The sequence below is a fragment of the Oncorhynchus nerka genome, linkage group LG28, assembly GCF_034236695.1.
Source record: "Oncorhynchus nerka isolate Pitt River linkage group LG28, Oner_Uvic_2.0, whole genome shotgun sequence".
NCBI classification, from domain to species: domain Eukaryota; kingdom Metazoa; phylum Chordata; class Actinopteri; order Salmoniformes; family Salmonidae; genus Oncorhynchus; species Oncorhynchus nerka.
This window is the reverse complement of record NC_088423.1, coordinates 40,996,679-41,017,197: the sequence shown is the minus strand read 5'-3', so window position 1 is coordinate 41,017,197 and position 20,519 is coordinate 40,996,679. Positions and strand designations below refer to the sequence as shown.

At 41.7% G+C, this 20,519-nt stretch overlaps 1 protein-coding gene across 1 annotated transcript in view; it reads right to left on the bottom strand.

Moving 5' to 3' along the window:
* Window positions 1-17,967: 17,967 nt before the first annotated feature.
* The window catches only part of LOC135565503 (piggyBac transposable element-derived protein 4-like), a 29,150-nt gene continuing 26,598 nt past the window's right edge, over window positions 17,968-20,519 (bottom strand). Inside the window, exons 3-5 of the mRNA XM_065012552.1 lie at window positions 19,860-20,029; window positions 18,656-19,489; window positions 17,968-18,507 (exon numbers count right to left, since the gene is read on the bottom strand). Of these exons, the coding sequence (XP_064868624.1) occupies window positions 18,188-18,507; window positions 18,656-19,489; window positions 19,860-20,029 (1,324 nt within the window). The 3' untranslated portion in view covers window positions 17,968-18,187. The remainder of the gene's footprint in view (window positions 18,508-18,655; window positions 19,490-19,859; window positions 20,030-20,519) is intronic.

Here is a 20,519-nt window from a genome sequence, read left to right as displayed (position 1 = left end):
AATAAATTAATTACTATAATATATTCCTCAGTTTTCTTTTACTACAGTATTTGCACTATAGTTAACTGTAGATAATACAGTATACTATAGTGAATACTACAGAAAAATCTGTAAAAACACTACAGTGAATACTATAGTATTTATACCATAGTATACTATAGTATTTTTTCACGTGGGTGGCTGGCTTGGACTGGGGGTCATGTCAGAGGGAGATTATTGGTGATTTTAACATGTATAAAGCTGCAGTACTTCGAATTTAACAGCACCTTCAGGGACTTTAAACTGGGGAGCAATGGTGAAAACAGATGTGGAAACTGCTAGAGGAAATAGTTGCAGAGAGATCACCCGTAAACGGGGCTGATGCTGTCAAATTTTACAAAGAAATAATAGCTGAGGAGAGAACAAATGAACAAATGGAGATGTAAGTTGTCTTATTATTCTTCCTAAATCAAATCAAATCAAATCAAATTTTATTTGTCACATACACATGGTTAGCAGATGTTAATGCGAGTGTAGCGAAATGCTTGTGCTTCTAGTTCCGACAATGCAGTGATAACCAACAAGTAATCTAACTAACAATTCCAAAACTACTCTCTTATACACAGTGTAAGGGGATAAAGAATATGTACATAAGGATATATGAATGAGTGATGGTACAGAGCAGCATACAGTAGATGGTATCGAGTACAGTATATACATATGAGATGAGTATGTAGACAAAGTAAACAAAGTGGCATAGTTAAAGTGGCTAGTGATACATGTATTACATAAGGATGCAGTCGATGATGTAGAGTACAGTATATACGTATGCATATGAGATGAATAATGTAGGGTAAGTAACATTATATAAGGTAGCATTGTTTAAAGTGGCTAGTGATATATTTACATCATTTCCCATCAATTCCCATTATTAAGTGGCTGGAGTTGGGTCAGTGTCAATGACAGTGTGTTGGCAACAGCCACTCAATGTTAGTGGTGGCTGTTTAACAGTCTGATGACCTTGAGATAGAAGCTGTTTTTCAGTCTCTCGGTCCCAGCTTTGATGCACCTGTACTGACCTCGCCTTCTGGATGATAGCGGGGTGAACAGGCAGTGGTTCGGGTGGTTGATGTCCTTGATGATCTTTATGGCCTTCCTGTAACATCGGGTGGTGTAGGTGTCCTGGAGGGCAGGTAGTTTGCCCCCGGTGATGCGTTGTGCAGACCTCACTACCCTCTGGAGAGCCTTACGGTTGAGGCGGAGCAGTTGCCGTACCAGGCGGTGATACAGCCTGCCAGGATGCTCTCGATTGTGCATCTGTAGAAGTTTGTGAGTGCTTTTGGTGACAAGCCGAATTTCTTCAGCCTCCTGAGGTTGAAGAGGCGCTGCTGCGCCTTCTTCACGACGCTGTCAGTGTGAGTGGACCAATTCAGTTTGTCTGTGATGTGTATGCCGAGGAACTTAAAACTTGCTACCCTCTCCACTACTGTTCCATCGATGTGGATAGGGGGGTGTTCCCTCTGCTGTTTCCTGAAGTCCACAATCATCTCCTTAGTTTTGTTGACGTTGAGTGTGAGGTTATTTTCCTGACACCACACTCCGAGGGCCCTCACCTCCTCCCTGTAGGCCGTCTCGTCGTTGTTGGTAATCCAGCCTACCACTGTTGTGTCGTCCGCAAACTTGATGATTGAGTTGGAGGCGTGCGTGGCCACGCAGTCGTGGGTGAACAGGGAGTACAGGAGAGGGCTCAGAACGCACCCTTGTGGGGCCCCCGTGTTGAGGATCAGCGGGGAGGAGATGTTGTTGCCTACCCTCACCACCTGTGTGTGTGTTTGTGTGTGTATGTGTGTGTTTATCTGTGCTTACCTCTGTGTGCTAGTGTGCATGTGTTTGTGTGTGTGTCCTTCAGCCCCTCACTCGAAATGGCTGTGTGAGCACAAGGCTCGTGGGCCTTATCTACACTACATGGCCATAAGTATGTGGACACCTGCTTGTCGAACATCTCATTCAAAAATCATATGCATTAAGACGGAGTTGGTCCCCCCCATTTGCTGCTACAACAGCCTCTACACTTCTGGGAAGGCTTTCCACTAGATGTTGGAACATTAGTGAGGGGACTTGCTTCTATTCAGCCACAGGAGCATTACTGAGGTCAGGCACTGATGTTAGGCCAAATAGGACTGGCTCGCAGTCGGCGTTCCAATTCATCCCTAAGGTGTTCGATGGGGTTGAGGCCACGGCTCTGTGCAGGCCAGTCAAGTTCTTCGACACCGATCTTGACAAACCATTTCGGTATGGACCCCACTTTTTTGCACAGTGGCATTGTCATGCAGAAACAGGAAAGGGCCTTCCCCAAACTGTTTCCACAAAGTTGGAAGCAAAGAATAGTCTAGAATGTCATAGAATGCTATATCATTAATATTTCCCTTCACTGGGCCTAAAGGGCCTAGCACAAAGCATGAAAAGACAGCCCCAGACCATTATTCCTCCTCCACCAAACTTTACAGTTGGCACAATGCATTCGGTTAGGTAGTGTTCTACTGTAATCTGGTAAACCCAGATTTGTCTGTCAGAAGGCCAGTTGCAGTATAGTTTCTGATATCCTTAATTCAGAAAAAGTATTTTGGGACATTACTGAGTGGATAAACGTCTCTCTTCAGCGTGTGCCCAAACACTTATTGAGTGTTTCCCCAGACCAAGTATGAAGACATTGCACAAACAGGCCTTGCACAAACATTTTCCCCCAGCACAATTTCTGGCTGGCACCCGCATTGCCTTCATGTTTGTTTGTCTTACAAATTGGACTTTGGACATGTGATAGTTCCTATCAAAGTAAGTGGCTTATTTTCTGTTATCGTGTTGTTGTTTTTGCTGTAGCACACCATATATATGTATGGATCATAATGTATTTACTGTTTTATTAACATGTTTTCAAGTTCTGGTGACAAATAATGCATTTCGATTCTTGCATAGATTGTAATGGACACATATGATGTGTATAAAACACTTGAACGTTGTACTGATTATGATGAGCTAATGCTAACTTTTTATGGCTGCAATCCCGGTAACGGGATCGATATGACAACTACCAGTGAAAATAGATCGGCGCCAAATTCAAACCACAGAAATCTCATAATTACAATTCCTAAAACACGTGTTTTATATCATTTTAGAGTTAATCTTGTTGTTAATCCCACCAAAGTGTCCGATTTCAAATAGGCTTTTCAGCGAAAGCACTCCAAACGATTATGTTAGGTCTCCACCAAACCACAATAAACACAGCCATTTTCCAGCGAAATATAGCATTCACAAAAAGCAGAAATAGAGATAAGATTAATCACTAACCTTGAATTATCTTCATCAGATGACTCTCATAGGACTTCATGTTACACAATACATGCATGTTTTGTTAGATAAAGTTCATTTTTATATAAAAAAATCTGAGTTTAAATTGGCGTATTAGATTCACTAGTTCCAAAAACATCAAGTGATTTTGCATAGCCACATCATTTCAACAGAAGTACTCATCATAAATGTAGATGATAATACAAGTTATACACATGGAATTATAGATAAACCTCTCCTTAATGCAACCGCTGTGTCAGATTTCAAATAAAGTTTACGGAAAAAGCAACACATGCAATAATCTGAGACGGCAATCAGAACAGAAGCCAAATTAGCTGCCATGTGTTGGAGTCAACAGAAACCAGAAAATACATGATAAATGTTTCCTTACCTTTGATGAACTTCATCAGAATGCAGTCCTAGGAATCCCAGGTCCACAATAAATGCTTGATTTGTTTGAAAATGTCCATTATTTATGTCCAATTAGCTACTTTGGTTAGCGAGTTTGGTAAACAATTCCAAAGTCACAAGCGCATCCACTATAAGGTCACAAAATGTCCAAAAGTTCCGTAACAGTCAGTAGAAACATGTCAAACGATGTACTGAATCAATCTTTAGAATGTTGTTTACATATATCTTGAATAACGTTCCAACCGGAGAATTAGAATGACTTCAGATGACCGGTGGAACACAGGTCCTTCCCCTGTGAACGCGCATGGTGAAAGAATGGTCAACTCGTGGCACTGGTGACTATTTCCTGTCTCATTCGACTCCCCTTCACACTAGAGTCATCAGACAAAGTTCTATTGACTCCTGACATCTAGTGGAAGGCGTAGGAAGTAAAAACTCATCAATTTCTCGCTGTAATTTCAATGAGAGCTTGGTTGAAAATCTGCCACCCCCAGAAAAAATACAAACAGGAAGTGGAATTTATCAGGTTTTTGCCTGCAATATGAGTTCTGTTATACTCACAGACATAATTCAAACAGTTTTAGAAACTCCAGAGTGTTTGCTATCCAATACTAATAATAATATGCATATATTAGCAACTGAGACTGAGGAGCTGGCCGTTTACAATGGGCACCTTTTCAACCAAGCTACACAATACTGCCCCTGCAGCCATAAAAAGCTAAGCTATTTTCCGGCTATATGTGGCGTCATGTTTGTTGACATCATACAATGCATTCTGTTTGTCACGTTAGCGTCTGACAGACTAAAGATGTTATACTAAGGGAATGTTCTCTCGACTGACTTATAGTGCTTTCAAGACAACTGTGAACTCTGAAAAATACTAGGTAAAATCATGACGTCAAAGTTCCCGAGTTGGAATTCCGAATTGGATGACCGTTCCCAAAATAGTTTTCGAGTTCCCAGTTGTCTTCCACACGGCATCAGATTGTAACATTGGTACCTCAGGGTTGCCAGCTCAGACCTCCCTTTCCAGGGGTTCCTTTTTAATTAGCGTATAACCTTCTCTTGTGTTTGCCCCTCATTTATTGATAAATCCCCCATCATAGTAGTATTTCCTGAATCATATCCCCCCCAAAATAATTTCTACCCCCCACGGACTTGAAAACCCCCCACAAATGAAATTAACCCCACCACAAATCCCCCTTTCTTGCATCATACGTTCTGTTGCTACTGTTCCAATCACGTATTTGAGATCGTACGCTGCAGGAACCACTCAACAATAATCACAAATACGTGATTGTACTCGTCAAAGGGTTAATACGTCATCAACTTTCATTGTGATCATGTTTTGGAATATTTTTCAGAATAAAATCAACCAATGAAATATGCTTTCAAAAAGATTGTGTTAAACTATTATGAACGGGTTTAGGACATCATCATTGGTGATATTTGATGGTCTTTTCATCAGATACTGTATATGTATGATTGTATATATATATATATACTGTATATACAATCACGTTTCTAAATCTGAGATGGCACTAAACGGCTGCCAGTGTTAGACTGGCATGGTGGTCAAAACCACCCACTGAGGTCTCTGTTGTGTGTGTGTGTGTGTGTGTGTGTGTGTGTGTGTGTGTGTGTGTGTGTGTGTTTGAGCATGTCTGGATGCACCTGCCAGCTTATCGTCCCTCGGACACAAAATCTGGCGCAGATTGGTATCTGAGTGTGTGCGGGCTTGAGTGTATCTGTGTGTGCATGCACCTGTGGCGAAGCCTGCAATTGGTACCATCCTGCCTGAGGTGAGATGAACTCATCATGAGAGGGCTGACAAGCACCAGGCAACAGTACCAAAGAGGAGTGAAAGTCACAGTGCTTTGTTCTGGCCTAGGTGGCCCCTGCACCCCTGCACCCCTGTCCCCTGTCCCAATGGTATTCCCTCCTATCCCCTTTACCATCATATATTAAAAGCAGGTCTAACACTGCCAGTTATAATGAAGAATGTTTGGTGTTTGGACAAACACACACACATGCTGGTACATTGAACATATTTGCAAGTACGTACACTCTATAGCCTTCAAACTCACCTCTGAACCTTGAAGCCAGTTCCACTGCATTTTTTCATTGTTCCCTTCTATTCAGGGACTGATTTAGACCTGGGCACAATTAATTATCAGGTAGCATAGAAAACCAGTAGGCTCCGGACCTCGTAAGTTAAGAGTTGAATACCCCTGCCCTATAGTTTACATCATTCTCTCTCTCACACACACACACACACACACACACACACACACACACACACACACACACACACACACACACACACACACACACACACACACACACACACACACACACACACACACAGTGTTCTCTGGCAGGTCCTGGCTGCTAACTACTTGGTAGGCATATACAGGGCGGTGCTCAGTGTGAGTATTTTGTCTATACAGTAAAACCCAATTACCAGTGCTTTGATGGTATAGCGACAGTCTCATTTGTCAGCTAAACAGCCAGATAAATGTATGCTGATGTCTCTGCTCACTTCCTCCTTTCAAGTTAACAACAAGCCCCCTACATATGCAACAATTAAATGGTGCATGGAAGGAGGGCGGCGTAAAGACGAAATCAATGTCATTACATCAAACAAACAACGTACGTCATATCCACATATTATGCATTGATATTATGAATGCGTGCAGTTAACATTTTAAATAAAGCATTAACCGTGTTTTAAAAAATAAAACGTTCATACTAACATCATTTATTTACGATGGCCTTGACATATGTTATAAAGTTATGTTTTTAAACTAACACACTCACACACTACGTTTATGTGCCGTGCCAAAATGGGATCAAACAAACACTCCTCCCTTCCGCTGTTCTCTGTGAAACCAAGAGACCAAACAAAGGGCTTGTGGCCCCCATCTGCATTAATCATTCACATGGCATATTGGCATCCTGAGCCCACGTCACCCGCGCCCAAAATTAACACCTCCAGCCCAAATGATCTAAATTATCTGGCAGACACAGATGTCCCTGTGCACCCCGGCCACACTCTCCATACACACACAGAACACACCCGATTCCCATCTTAGAGACCCCATTCCACCCCTCCCAAGACATGCCTCTGGAGCAGTGAGAGGCAGACAGAGTGTTACTGGTCATATAATGGCTTGTGGCATGTGTAACAGATATAGGATAGGAGTCATCTGATTTACTGGGAGGAAGGTGTGAAGGTGTATTTATGGCTAATCCTGAATTAACCTAGGCACTTGTCTAGACCTTAAAGGATGGGATGGTTGTAAGCAATATAGCAATAATTCCACCAAGCCTATATGGTGACAATCTGACCTTTTCAAATCTACATCTAGGAAAAGGCCATATATATATAAATAGCCAGAGAGAGAGAGAGGGGGAGTGACAGACAAACAGACAAACATGAGCAAAGTCATAAAAAGAAAGAAAGAGTAGAGATGAAAGAAAGAGAAGGAGAGAAGAGGTAGAACAGGATCAATGAGCAGATCCAATCCCTAATGTGGCACTGAGAGAGGAAGAGAGAGCGAGAGAGCGAGAGAGCGAGAGAGCGAGAGAGAGAGAGAGCCGAGAGAGAGAGAGGGCTTCTTCGGCTTGCAAGCCTTCCACCTTTTTCCTCCAAACATAACGATGGTCATTATGGCCAAACTGTTCTATTTTTGTTTAGTCAGACCAGAGGAAATTTCTGCAAAAAGTACAATCTTTGTCCCCATGTGCAGTTTCAAACCGTAGTCTGGCTTTTTTTATGGCGGTTTTGGAGCAGTGGCTTCTTCCTTGCTGAGCGGTCTTTCAGGTTATGTCGATGTAGGACTCGTTTTACTGTGGATATAGATATTTTGTACCTGTACCCTCCAGCATCTTCCCATGTTCCTATGCTGTTGTTCTGGGATTGATTTGCACTTTTCGCATCAATGTACGTTCATCTCTAGGAGACAGAATGCATCTCCTTCGGTATGGCCTCTGCGTGGTCCCATGGTGTTTATACTTGCATACTATTGTTTGTACAGATGAACATGGTACCTTCAGGCGTTTGGAAATTGCTCCCAAGGATGAACCAGACTTGTGGAGGTCTACAATTTTTTTTCTGAGGTCTTGGCTTTCTTTTGATTTTCCCATGATGTCAAGCAAAGATGCACTGAGTTTGAAGATAGGCCTTGAAATACATACACAGGTACACCTCCAATTGACTCATATGATGTCAAGTAGCCTATCAGAAGCTTCTGAAGCCATGACATCATATTCTCGAATTTTCCAAGCTGTTTAAAGGCACAGTTAACTTAGTGTATGTAATCTTCTAACCCACTGGAATTGTGATACAGTGAATTCTAAGCTAAATAATCTGTTTGTAAACAATTGTTGGAAAACTTACTTGTGCCATGCACAAAGTAGAAGTTCTAACTGACTTGCCAAAACTACAGTTTGTTAACAAGAAATTTGTGGAGTGGTTGAAACATTTTTTTATTGACTCCAAGTGTATGTAAACTTCCGACTTCAACTGTATATCTATCTATTCCTTGTGTCACTATTTCTATGTTGAATACAATTTCTTATCTTTAACTCTGCATTGTTGGAAATGGACCCGCAAGTAAGCATTTCACTGACTTTCTACAAAGCATGTGACAAACAATATTTGACTTGATTGGAAATAAGCGAGCAGTCTCAGATGCAGATGTGCCACTGTTTACCTGTGTTTGTTTGTTTGAGTGTGTATGTGTGTGTGTCAGTATCTGCGTGAGAGTTTTGCATAGTTCTTGACTCCTCCGTAATACAAAATACAGTACATAACCCATCACAGACACCAGCCCAGTGTCCTTGGAGTGTCTTTTGAGACACTGACCCACTGACCAGAGACATCAGTCTGGCTGCCTAAAGCCAGAGGAAGGTACTAGACCCCTCTCTGTCCAATAACCAGTGTCTGCTGGGAACTTTGAACCTGAACAGGGTCAACCACAATGCACCTCCCCAACCAGAGCTCTTTCAGAAGTATTACTGGGACAAACACTCCCCAGTCTAAGCACCCCGGTACTCCCCGTCTCCGGCTTTGCCTGCCTCTTGCCCCCCAGCCAAGCCATATGTGTAAAGCCGGGTGTGAAATTTTGCCACAACTGCCTCTGCTTTGTGGTGGCATCTTCACTATGGTTATCTATGTGTGAAGTCAACAATAACGGCAGGAGCTGTTTTCCCCAATTTTCCCTTCCTGTCTTTTGTGCTCACCACTTTGAGAAATCATGTTAGCCTTGACGAAATATGAATGCTTATGTTTTCTTGTCTTTTTTATGAAGGAATGATCTGCAAAACTCTGATTCTTCTCCTCCTCCCCACGAGCGCAGTGTTGTTGTGACAGCCATTGCACAACACACATCCCTCACAGCCAAAAGGAAGAAAGATGGGGGAGAGAGAGAGAGAGAGAGAGAGGAGAGAGAGAGAGAGAGAGAGAGAGAGAGAGAGAGAGAGAGAGAGAGAGAGAGAGAGAGGATTAAACGAGGTGCTGTCACTTTAAGAGAGATTGTTGAGGCGATGCCAAGCCGGTGACTGTAGCAGTCCTTGTGGCATGACAATATGGCCGCCCAGGGTTCTATTTGCATGCGCTATTCAGGACAGGCCGCATTTTTTTAATTGTTTTTAATCAGAGCAGAATGTCAACAAAATAAATGAAGTTGAGCTTGGAAGTAAAAAAAAAAACATTTCCCATCGGGGGGGATGCACATCTCCCCCCATTCATCAAGGGCTACGTTGAGGGAGTGAAATCTGGGAGAAGACGGTAATCAATGGAAGAGCTCCATATGGTGGGGATCAAAGGTGTCACATAGTGTGTGGTTCTGCTTTATTGCCAGCCAGCACTGTTAATTGGACAACAAGATCAGAGGCAATATTAAAATCCAATTAAATTGATATGAACAGATTGCCAAGTGATGTACACTAATGTATAATTGAGTATCAAGCAAATGCGAGTGGCCCATCTTGAGCGTGGAGCTACTGAATAAATGATGGAGCCGTAGAGGACAGAAACAAGTTTGCACATTAGCTCCCCCAGTCACTGCTCTCACAGCGGAGGAACACTTCTCTTTTTTCCCCCTTTTTTTTATCTTACTGGGTCTGGCTGACATTCTTCAGGAGACATTTTCATCTTGAATGTTTGTGTGTTTATGGAGGGTTGTAAGAGGGGTGGCATCTGTGTGTGTGTCCAAGGGGACGGGAGGGGCTGACGTGTAACATTTTAAACTGCGTAATTCCATCACACGCAGGCGGCTTTAATTTGAGTTGAATAAAATCTAAATGATTTATTGCTTTTTTTCCAGAGCAAAAGCAGTGCATGTTGCAGTGCTTCAGCTAATCAGGCATAAACACGGCCAGCCTCCCATCTCACAGGAGAGGCCCTGATACTGAGTGCTCTTTAAGAAAAGAAATAAATAAGATAAAGAAGGATGCGCTGACACTATTTAACAGACCAGTGAGGCCTAGTCCAAGGTGACATTTCCTGATAAGGTAAACTTGGAAGACAGCCCAAAATAATCCAAAGTTCATCAAAACCCATTAATTTATTAATTGAATATTTTTAGGACTGACTTAATGGGTACAGCACCAGTACTAATACTTGACATTGCGGGAAGGGGGCAATAAGGAGATTTACATTTCAAATTGTAATGATATTTTGGCTCTTGCGATCTTTCCTTTTTTCCTAATGATTTATTTTTGTTGTTTCGGTCACAGTCCAGCATATGTTTCTTTCTCCCATGCATTAAGCTGGTTTTCTTAATTAAGCGGGCAAGAGACTCATTAGCTGCCATGGTGATGGGGTGGCGCGATGTGCCAGTGAGTGTCTGTCTCTGTGCTGACGGCAGTGCCCGGACAAAGTGCCTTGGGAGCAGGTGCTGACAAGGTCGCCGTGGCAATGCGCCATCTGGGCAAAAGGCTTGAGTCTCGTTGCCACACTGCCATTTATGGAGAGCTCTGCCCAATGCCATCCACCAACGCCACTCAAAGACATCAAAACACACTCTGGCTCTTTGGAGATCTAAAAACACAACCAGGGAGAAACAAAGGGAGAATAATTGGTTTGGCTCAATCTCTCCGTCATATGCCTCTGGTGCTAAAGCTTTTGTGGTTATTCAAACATATGATGCATTCAGTATTTCTACATTCACATTTCATTCATTTCCACATTGTGTTGACATCCGTTTTTTAAAAAAGTGATAGAGAGAAATATGTGAATTAATGAATCAATATATTTTCAGCGCTAATGACGTCTGGTCGTGCATCAGTACCTGAAAATCTGCAATTTAACGTTATAATCCTTAAACACACAAGTACAAGTTAAGGGGGTACCTAGTCCATAGCACAACTGAATGTATTCAACTAAAATGTGTCCTCCGCATTTAACCCAACCCCTCTGAATTAGAGAGGTGCAGGGGGCTGCTGTAATTGACATCTACAGTGCTCAGTTGTTTTTGGGGTTGAACTGAATAGCAGATTTTTCAACCTCCCTGGCACAGGGATTTAAACCAGCGACCTTTCGGTTACTGGCCCAACACTTGGGGGGGGATCACTGAACTGATCAATTAACTTAGCAGTAGCTCTGTGGAGTGCCTAGTTGGGACATAATCAGGGTTACATACCCTTGATCTAAAGCCTAACAAAAACACCAGGGCTACCAACGCCACAGGACTATGATGTGAGGCCCTCCAGCATCACATCCTAAACCAGTTATTGTAGCTAACCTCTAGTCCAGCATCACATCCTAAACCAGTTATTGTAGGTAACCTCTAGTCCAGCATCACATCCTAAACCAGTTATTGTAGCTAACCTCTAGTCCAGCATCACATCATAAACCAGTTATTGTAGGTAACCTCTAGTCCAGCATCACATCCTAAACCAGATATTGTAGCTAACCTCTAGTCCAGCATCACATCCTAAACCAGTTATTGTAGCTCACCTCTAGTCCAGCATCACATCCTAAACCAGTTATTGTAGCTAACCTCTAGTCCAGCATCACATCCTAAACCAGTTATTGTAGCTAACCTCTAGTCCAGCATCACATCCTAAACCAGTTATTGTAGCTAACCTCTAGTCCAGCATCACATCAAAAACCAGTTATTGTAGGTAACCTCTAGTCCAGCATCACATCCTAAACCAGATATTGTAGCTAACCTCTAGTCCAGCATCACATCCTAAACCAGTTATTGTAGCTCACCTCTAGTCCAGCATCACATCCTAAACCAGTTATTGTAGCTAACCTCTAGTCCAGCATCACATCCTAAACCAGTTATTGTAGCTAACCTCTAGTCCAGCATCACATCCTAAACCAGTTATTGTAGCTCACCTCTAGTCCAGCATCACATCCTAAACCAGTTATTGTAGCTAACCTCTAGTCCAGCATCACATCCTAAACCAGTTATTGTAGCTAACCTCTAGTCCAGCATCACATCCTAAACCAGTTATTGTAGCTAACCTCTAGTCCAGCATCACATCCTAAACCAGTTATTGTAGCTAACCTCTAGTCCAGCATCGCATCATAAACCAGTTATTGTAGGTAACCTCTAGTCCAGCATCACATCCTAAACCAGATATTGTAGCTAACCTCTAGTCCAGCATCACATCCTAAACCAGTTATTGTAGCTCACCTCTAGTCCAGCATCACATCCTAAACCAGTTATTGTAGCTAACCTCTAGTCCAGCATCACATCCTAAACCAGATATTGTAGCTAACTTCTAGTCCAGCATCACATCCTAAACCAGTTATTGTAGCTAACCTCTAGTCCAGCATCACATCCTAAACCAGTTATTGTAGCTAACCTCTAGTCCAGCATCACATCCTAAACCAGTTATTGTAGCTAACCTCTAGTCCAGCATCACATCCTAAACCAGTTATTGTAGCTAATCTCTAGTCCAGCAACACTAGTGGCTAAATGTAACCTTATGTTTGGGTTCTTTTTGATGCTGGTGTTTTGTTGTGTTTTACATACAAGTCTTAGTACAAAGAGTTGCTGGAATAAGAATCATATAAATCTGTCTTTCAATGATCAAAGATTGCCCACTCATGGGTCCTAAAATCTGGCCACAGATTACAAATGCCAGACCTACAGCACTATCACAAAATTATAGAACACCACAGTTGAACGGGATTCAAAATTCCATCCATAAAGTGACACTTGTATGTACAGGGACGGCAGGGTAGCCTATTGGTTAGAGTGTTGGACTAGTAACCGGAAGGTTGCAAGTTCAAACCCCCGAGCTGACAAGGTACAAATCTGTCGTTCTACCCCTGAACAGGCAGTTAACCCACTGTTCCTAGGCCGTCATTGAAAATAAGAAGTTGTTCTTAACTGACTTGCCTAGTTAAATATGGGTAAAAATTCAAATAAAAAAGTTGAAGTTGGATGTTTACATACACCTTAGCCAAAAACATTTCAACTCAGTTTTTTTAACAATAACTGACATTTAATCCTAGTAAAAATGTCCTGTCTTAGGTCAGATAGGATCACCACTTTATTTAAGAATGTGAAATGTCAGAATAATAGTACAGTGATATATTTCAGCTTTTATGTATTGCATCACATTCCCAGTGCTTCAGAAGTTTACATACACTCAAATAGTATTTGGTAGCATTGCCTTTAAATTGTTTAACTTGTGTAAAGCGTTTCGGGTAGCCTTGCACAAGCTTCGCACAATAAGTTGTGAGAATTTTGGCCCATTCCTCCTGACAGAGCTGGTGTAACTGAGTCAGGTTTATAGGCCTCCTTGCTCACACACACTTTTTCAGTTCTGCCCACAAATGTTCTATAGGATTGAGGTCGGGGATTTGTGATGGCCACTCCAATAATTTGACTTTGTTGTCCTAAAGCCATTTTGCCATAACTTTGGAAATATGCTTTGGGTCATTGTACATTTGGAATACCCATTTGCGACCAAGATTTAACTTCCTGACTGATATCTTGAGATGTTGCTTCAATATATCCACATAAATGTCCTACCTCATGATGCCATCTGTTTTGTGGAGTGCACCAGTACCTCCTGCAGCAAAGCACCCCCATATCATGATGCTGCCACCCCCGTGCTTCATGGTTGGGATGGTGTTCTTCAGCTTGCAAGCCTCCCCATTTTTCCTCCAAACATAACAATGGTCATTATGGCAAAAGAGTTTGATTTTTGGTTCATCAGACCAGAGGCCATTTCTCCAAAAAAGTGCGATCTTCGTCCCCATGTGCAGTTGCAAAACACAGTCTGGCCTTTTATGGCGGTTTTGGAGCAGTGGCTTCTTCCTTGCTGACCGGCCTTTCAGGTTATGCTTCTAAAGCAAAGACATCATATTCTGGAATTTTCCAAGCTGGTTAAAGGCACAGCCGAATTATAAATGAAATAATCTGTCAGTAAACAATTGTTTGAAAAATTACTTGTGTCATGCACAAAGTAGATATGCTAACCGACTTGCCAAAAACTCTCGTTTGTTTGCAAGAAATTTGTGGAGTGTTTTAAAACAAGTTTTAATGACTCCAACCTAAGTGTATATAAACTTTAGACTTCAACTGTATGTACAACTGTATGTACAGTATGTGTGTGTGTGAGACAGAGAGAGAGAGAGAGGGGGGTGACTACCACAACTGGAGGAAGAGTTTGTAGTTCATAATTTCTGATTGGCTGGACTAAACAGCATGTGCCTGGATTCTGACTACAGCAGGATACTCTTTTTTTCCCATGGCACCAGTGTCAAATCGATTCCCATTCCTCCTGTTTAGCAATATGTCTGAATGTGGAAAGCTGCTCTGTGCTTTCTGTGTGTGAGTTTGTACTCTAAGGTTTTTGATCAGAGCATCCATATACTAAACCCCTCAAGACACACAGTAAGAAGGGAAACCCATACTTATGCCCTGGTCACCTCCCCTTTCTCCCATTATTTTGTAACCTCCATGCGGTCTCCATCCACGAGCCTTGGCTGTCATTATGCGGTCCGCTGTTTGGCTTTGCAGACATTCTCCCTTTGATTTGGCTAACAGATGTTTTTTTTTTTTTAAATGAAGGTATATAAAACAGGGAATAATCTCTTTGCCCAAACACCAGCCCATTAAGGTCTTGAACCCTGGGCAGGGGCGGAGCGCCGTATTTGGATCCTTGGATCTCAAAGAGAGCTGCTGCGGCTGCAATCACTGTTTATTATAAAGATTTCTGAAAGGCTGTTTTGTGGTCAACCATGTGGCATTAGGGCAAAGATGAAAGGAAACATTTGATTTGCAGGCTTCTCTCTCTCTCTCTCTCTCTCTCTCTCTCTCCCTCCTTCTCTCTCCCTCCTTCTCTCTCCCTTCATCTGTCCGCCTGGCCTGGCTGAACAGTCACACATTGCTCTACTGTAATCCTACACTGAACTGAGTGTTTGGATATGCGTGCGTATGTTGTGAATCTGTGTTTGCACAAATTCGGACCCCCAAAGTAGTATCTGGGGGATTTTCTTGAAGACCCTACTTGAATCCCAGTCCCTAATCTAGTGTATACCCCTAAACCCGTACACACACACACAGACTGCGGAGCTAATCTTCAGTGTAGAGGAATGGCTACTCATTTGGATTGAAGGCAGAAAAAATATGGTCTCTCTCTTTACACACGTTTTTATTTATTTATCTTTACACACGTTTTTATTTATTTATCTTTACACACGTTTTTATTTGTTTATCTTTACACACGTTTTTTTTTATTTATCTTTACACACGTTTTTATTTGTTTATCTTTACACACGTTTTTATTTATTTATCTTTACACACGTTTTTATTTGTTTATCTTTACACACGTTTTTATTTATTTATCTTTACACACGTTTTTATTTATTTATCTTTACACACGTTTTTATTTATTTATCTTTACACATGTTTTTATTTATTTATCTTTACACACGTTTTTATTTATTTATCTTTACACACGTTTTTATTTATTTATCTTTACACACGTTTTTATTTATTTATCTTTACACACGTTTTTATTTATTTATCTTTACACACGTTTTTATTTATTTATCTTTACACACGTTTTATTTGTTACACACATTGGATATTTTTCATCCTCCTTTCACTCATTCCCTCCCCCTCCTGTCTCTCACCCTTACCCTCACCTTTCCAAACTTTCATCCCCAAATGATTCATCAAAATGGCATTTACCTTCGTGGACCACTTTGGAAACAAGTGCTAAATTCATACTCTTAAGTGCTTTCTGCTTGATTCACATTGTACATGTTGTCGTTGAAGTATTTTACCCCCAAAAATGCAAATCAATTCAATGTATTTCAAAAAAAGGACCGCATTTGAGAAATAGTGAACTGTTCGTGCAAGATATACATCTCCTTGAAAGCGAATACATGATGTCAAATAAAAGAAAATCTAATTGTATTTGTCACAGGCGCCGAATAGAACAAGTGTAGACCTTATAGTGAAATGCTTACTTACAAGCCCTTAACCAACAATGCCGTTTTAAGAAAAAAAAGTGTTAATGTATTTACTCAAATAAAAAAGTATATACACTACCTTTCAAAAGTTTGGGGTCACTTAGAAATGTCCTTGTTTTTGAAAGAAAATCATTTTTTTGTCCATTAAAATAACATCAAATTGATCAGAAATACAGTGTAGACATTATTAATGTTTTAACCCTTTCATGCGTGAGTTCCAAATATCTCTAACGGTCGCCCCAGCGTGAGTTTTTTTATGCACGTGATGTTAGAATGTTCTCTCCATTCCAGAATGTGATTGATACGTAACAGTACATTTTATCCGCGCTGCCCTCAAACTAAAGCACGCAGCCTGTTTATATTTATAAGTTGTTTTAACTTCAATTTAAAATGATTTTCAAACAAGTTTTTATTTTCTAAAAACAGTTTGAATTTAGGTGTGTTCCGCCTCCTCATTCATTCACATAAAAATTTTACTTTTGCGGATAATTACATTTTTGGGACATTTCTGACACGGACAAAATTCCCCAAGCACTTCCCAATTGTTTGTGCAGTTCACGTCTGCAGACATTTGCTCATCTCCCGTCAGAACAGGATCTGCACACGTGTTCACATTTTCTATTCCACATTTCTATTGTAGCGTACTGTATGTATAGAGCATAATATATTTGTGTATATTCTTTATCACCGCGGAAACGTGAGGTAACGTTACTCATTTTATAACCTTTATGATGTTATAGTCAATCGTGCTTATGTAGCCACATTCTTCTATTAGCTCTGTAAAACAATGCTAAATGCGTCAGAGAAGTATTATCTTATGTTGCATTTTGAAGCTACCATGGCCTTATGACTCTCAAGTGGTGCAGCGGTCAAAGGCACAGCACATCAGTACTAGAGGTGTCACTACAGACTCCCTGGTTCAAATCCAGGCTGCGTTTCCATCAAAGTAAGTGCCTTATTACGTTATAATAGTTATAATAATAGTTTCCGTATGCCGTTTCTGCTGTAGCTGTAGATCATAATATATTCCTTATAACTGCGGACACGTGAGGTAACGTTACACATTTTATAACCTTTATGGTGTTATTGTCAATCATGCTTACCTAGCTACATTATTCTATTAGCTCTGTAAAACAATGCTAGTTGCGTCAGAAAACTATTAGCTTGTGTTGTATTTTGAAGCTACCCTGGCCTTATGACTCCCAAGTGGCGCAGCGGTCTATGGCACTACAGACACCCTGGTTCAAATCCAGGCTGTATCACACCTGGCTATGATTGGGAGTCCCATAGTGCAGCGCACAATTGGCCCAGCGTTGTCCGAGTTTGGCCGGTGTAGGCCATCATTGTAAATAATAATTTGTTCTTACATTACTTGCCTAGTTAAATAAATAAAAAATATGACCATGGTTTGTTTATTTGGTCTATTCAGCATAGCTCTGTTCTGCCCTGCCTTGCCCCCTTGTGGAGCTCAAAGTTAGTTTCTTACTGTTATAACTCAAATCTGTGATTTTGTCAATGCAATAAACTATTTTTTTATAGCAGTGTTTATTATGTTACTTCTTTGTAGTATTGTTTTATTGCTATATCCTTATATTGTATTCTAATGAATAATTCCTCTTTATTCTGTACTTTCAGAAACCAGAAACATTATTTGCCAATATCATAACTGGAGCTGGACATCTTTGGAGCTGAAGAATGAGGACAGCTTTTGTATGCTAACGTACACTCCTTAACAGTTGTACTGGATGAAAACACAGCAAGAAAACGCATGCCAATATGTAATATTCATCTATTTTATTGCAGTACTGGTAGTTATTTCAACAACTTGTTTTACTAGAGGACAAAAAACTGAATATGCGTAACCCATATTTAATATCCATGCAGTGACTGAACAACAACTGCATTTCCACCCCCATCTCTAAGGCATAGTATCATGGCTGGTCACCTGTCAAGTCACATGTCAGGTCAGTCAGTCACCTATTGCTGCAGATGTGCTCAATAACGCTTGAGCATGTGATACTCCTCAAAGCATGGTGAAATACATAGAGGTGTATCACAAGCTAGACACATGTATTTTGTCATCTTCCTCTGCTTACTTCTCCTGGCGCCAGACAGGCAGACTTTGCAATGCCTCCGTGTGCGACTACCTTGAGAAGCAGTTTGAGGGACTTTGCAGGGAAAATGTCGTGCAGTGAGGCGTAGGGGATTGTCTACAGCAGGACGACCCCCAGTGGATGGGCGCCGAGGGGTGTGGTGCTCCTCCAGCAGCTCTCTCATGAGGTTCTCTCTGTATTTTTGGTAGGTAATTACTTTACCTATGAGGGAGTGGGGAGGATGAGGAAAGTTAGAGGATGATGAGGCAATGGGGAGGTGGGTGAGATATTGTCACTATAATTGCATAATGGATTTGTATGTGAACTGTACATCCAATTACAAAAATACCTTGTTCAGTAATCATCTCACCTGTTAGTTGGCGGTGAACTATGCTGCCGTTGAGGACAGCAGTGTCGATCAGATGGAAAAATATCTTCTTATACCACTTGTTCGTTTTCCGTGTGCATTCCACAAAGCTGTTTATCATGTCTGCCTTATCCACGGCCCCCATTTTGAGGTTATAATCAAGCACACAATCTGGTTTGATCTTTCTCTCTCCGGTCAGGTGGTCCACCTTCCCTGTGGCCGACATGGTTGCTGTATGGACAGTGGAGAGGACATGGACGTCTCGCTTGTCATGCCACTTTACTGCCAGCTGTTGACCGTTCTCTTGGAACTCCACCTCCCCTCTCTGCATCTTCCTGCATCCGAATGCCGGCATCCCCTTCCTGTTCGACCTGACTGTGCCACATGCCCCTGTGCTGTTGGAGAGCAGATGCTGGAAGAGTGTGGGACTGCTGTACCAATTGTCCACGTACAAAGTGTGTCCCTTGCCGAGATGAGGAGCCAGCATGGTCATCACCACGGACCCTGACACCCCAAGCCCATCATAATGTTTGATGTCAGTGGTGGACCCTGTGTAAACTATAATATCCTGGACAAATCCTGTCTTCACGTCGCACATGACAAAGAACTTGACTCCAAACCTGTGCCTTTTGGAGGGAATATATTGACGGAACGCCAGCCTACCTTTCCATAACATCAGGGACTCATCAATGCATAGGTCCTTGTATGGCACAAAGACCCGACCAAATGCTGATGTCAGGTTGATAAGAACATTTCTTATTTTGTATAACGGGTCACTTAGGATGGCAGTAGCATTGTTGACAAAATGCAGGCATCGCAGAAGAACTAGGAAGCGATCTTGGGAAAAGAGGGGAGGCAAAGAAGGGAGTTGCAAACATAGGATCTGTGCTCCAGTATTCTCTTAGGGAGTTCTTCTTTACTATTCCCATGAGAAGGACTGTCACCAGGAAGGTATACATTTCACTAATTGTGGTTGTCACCCATTTAGCGAGTTTCCCCCTCACTCCTGGCTCTCTCTTCTCCTGTAGCTCTAAGGCATAGCGATTGGTCTCCTCAACTATCTCTCCCACCAGCTCCTCTGTGAGAAACAACTTGAAGCACTCTGCCTCAGTTGGAAATGGCAAGGGGCGTTGCACTCCAGACTGGGACTCGTCAAAGCAGACAGCAGGGCCAGGTGGGGTGAAATGACTGGTGGCCTTCCAGCTACCACAGAACTCCTGTACTTCATCCACTGTCGGCCTGCCTCCATCACCACCAGCATCTTCAAAGGGACCTGGTACTTCCTCAGTTGACAAGGGAAATTCAGATTCAGGGTTCTCAATGGCTACAAGGTTGAGGGGCAGCTCCTCACTGTCACTGTCAGAATCTGATTCCTGACTTTCATACTCAGACTCATTGTCAGAATTTTAAAAAATCTCCAGAATTTCCACATTTGTGAGTTGTCTCCTTTTGAAAGACATTGTTAAATGCTACAGTTTAGCTCACTAGCTACATACATAAACAACAACACTGAATGGCGCAGAGTGGGAGGTTACGTGGTTGACTGCCGGCACGCGCCACTTGTATCAATAAATCACTATCAGAAAATGTTTTGTGTGGTAATTATTTGTGTATTTACGATTTTATTTACGATTTTCACGTGTTTTCAATTCTAGGTGACAACTCATGCATTCCGATTCTTGCACAGATTGTAATGGGCACATATTGTGTGTAAAATACTTTTTTGAAAGTTGTACTGATTATGATGAGCTAAGCTAATTCCAGCTGTGTAGCCATGTTTGTTGACATACAATGCATTCTGGGATTCACGTCTGTTTGACCAAAGATGTTACAACAAAATGAGGTGAGTAAGAGTTCACAAATTTTT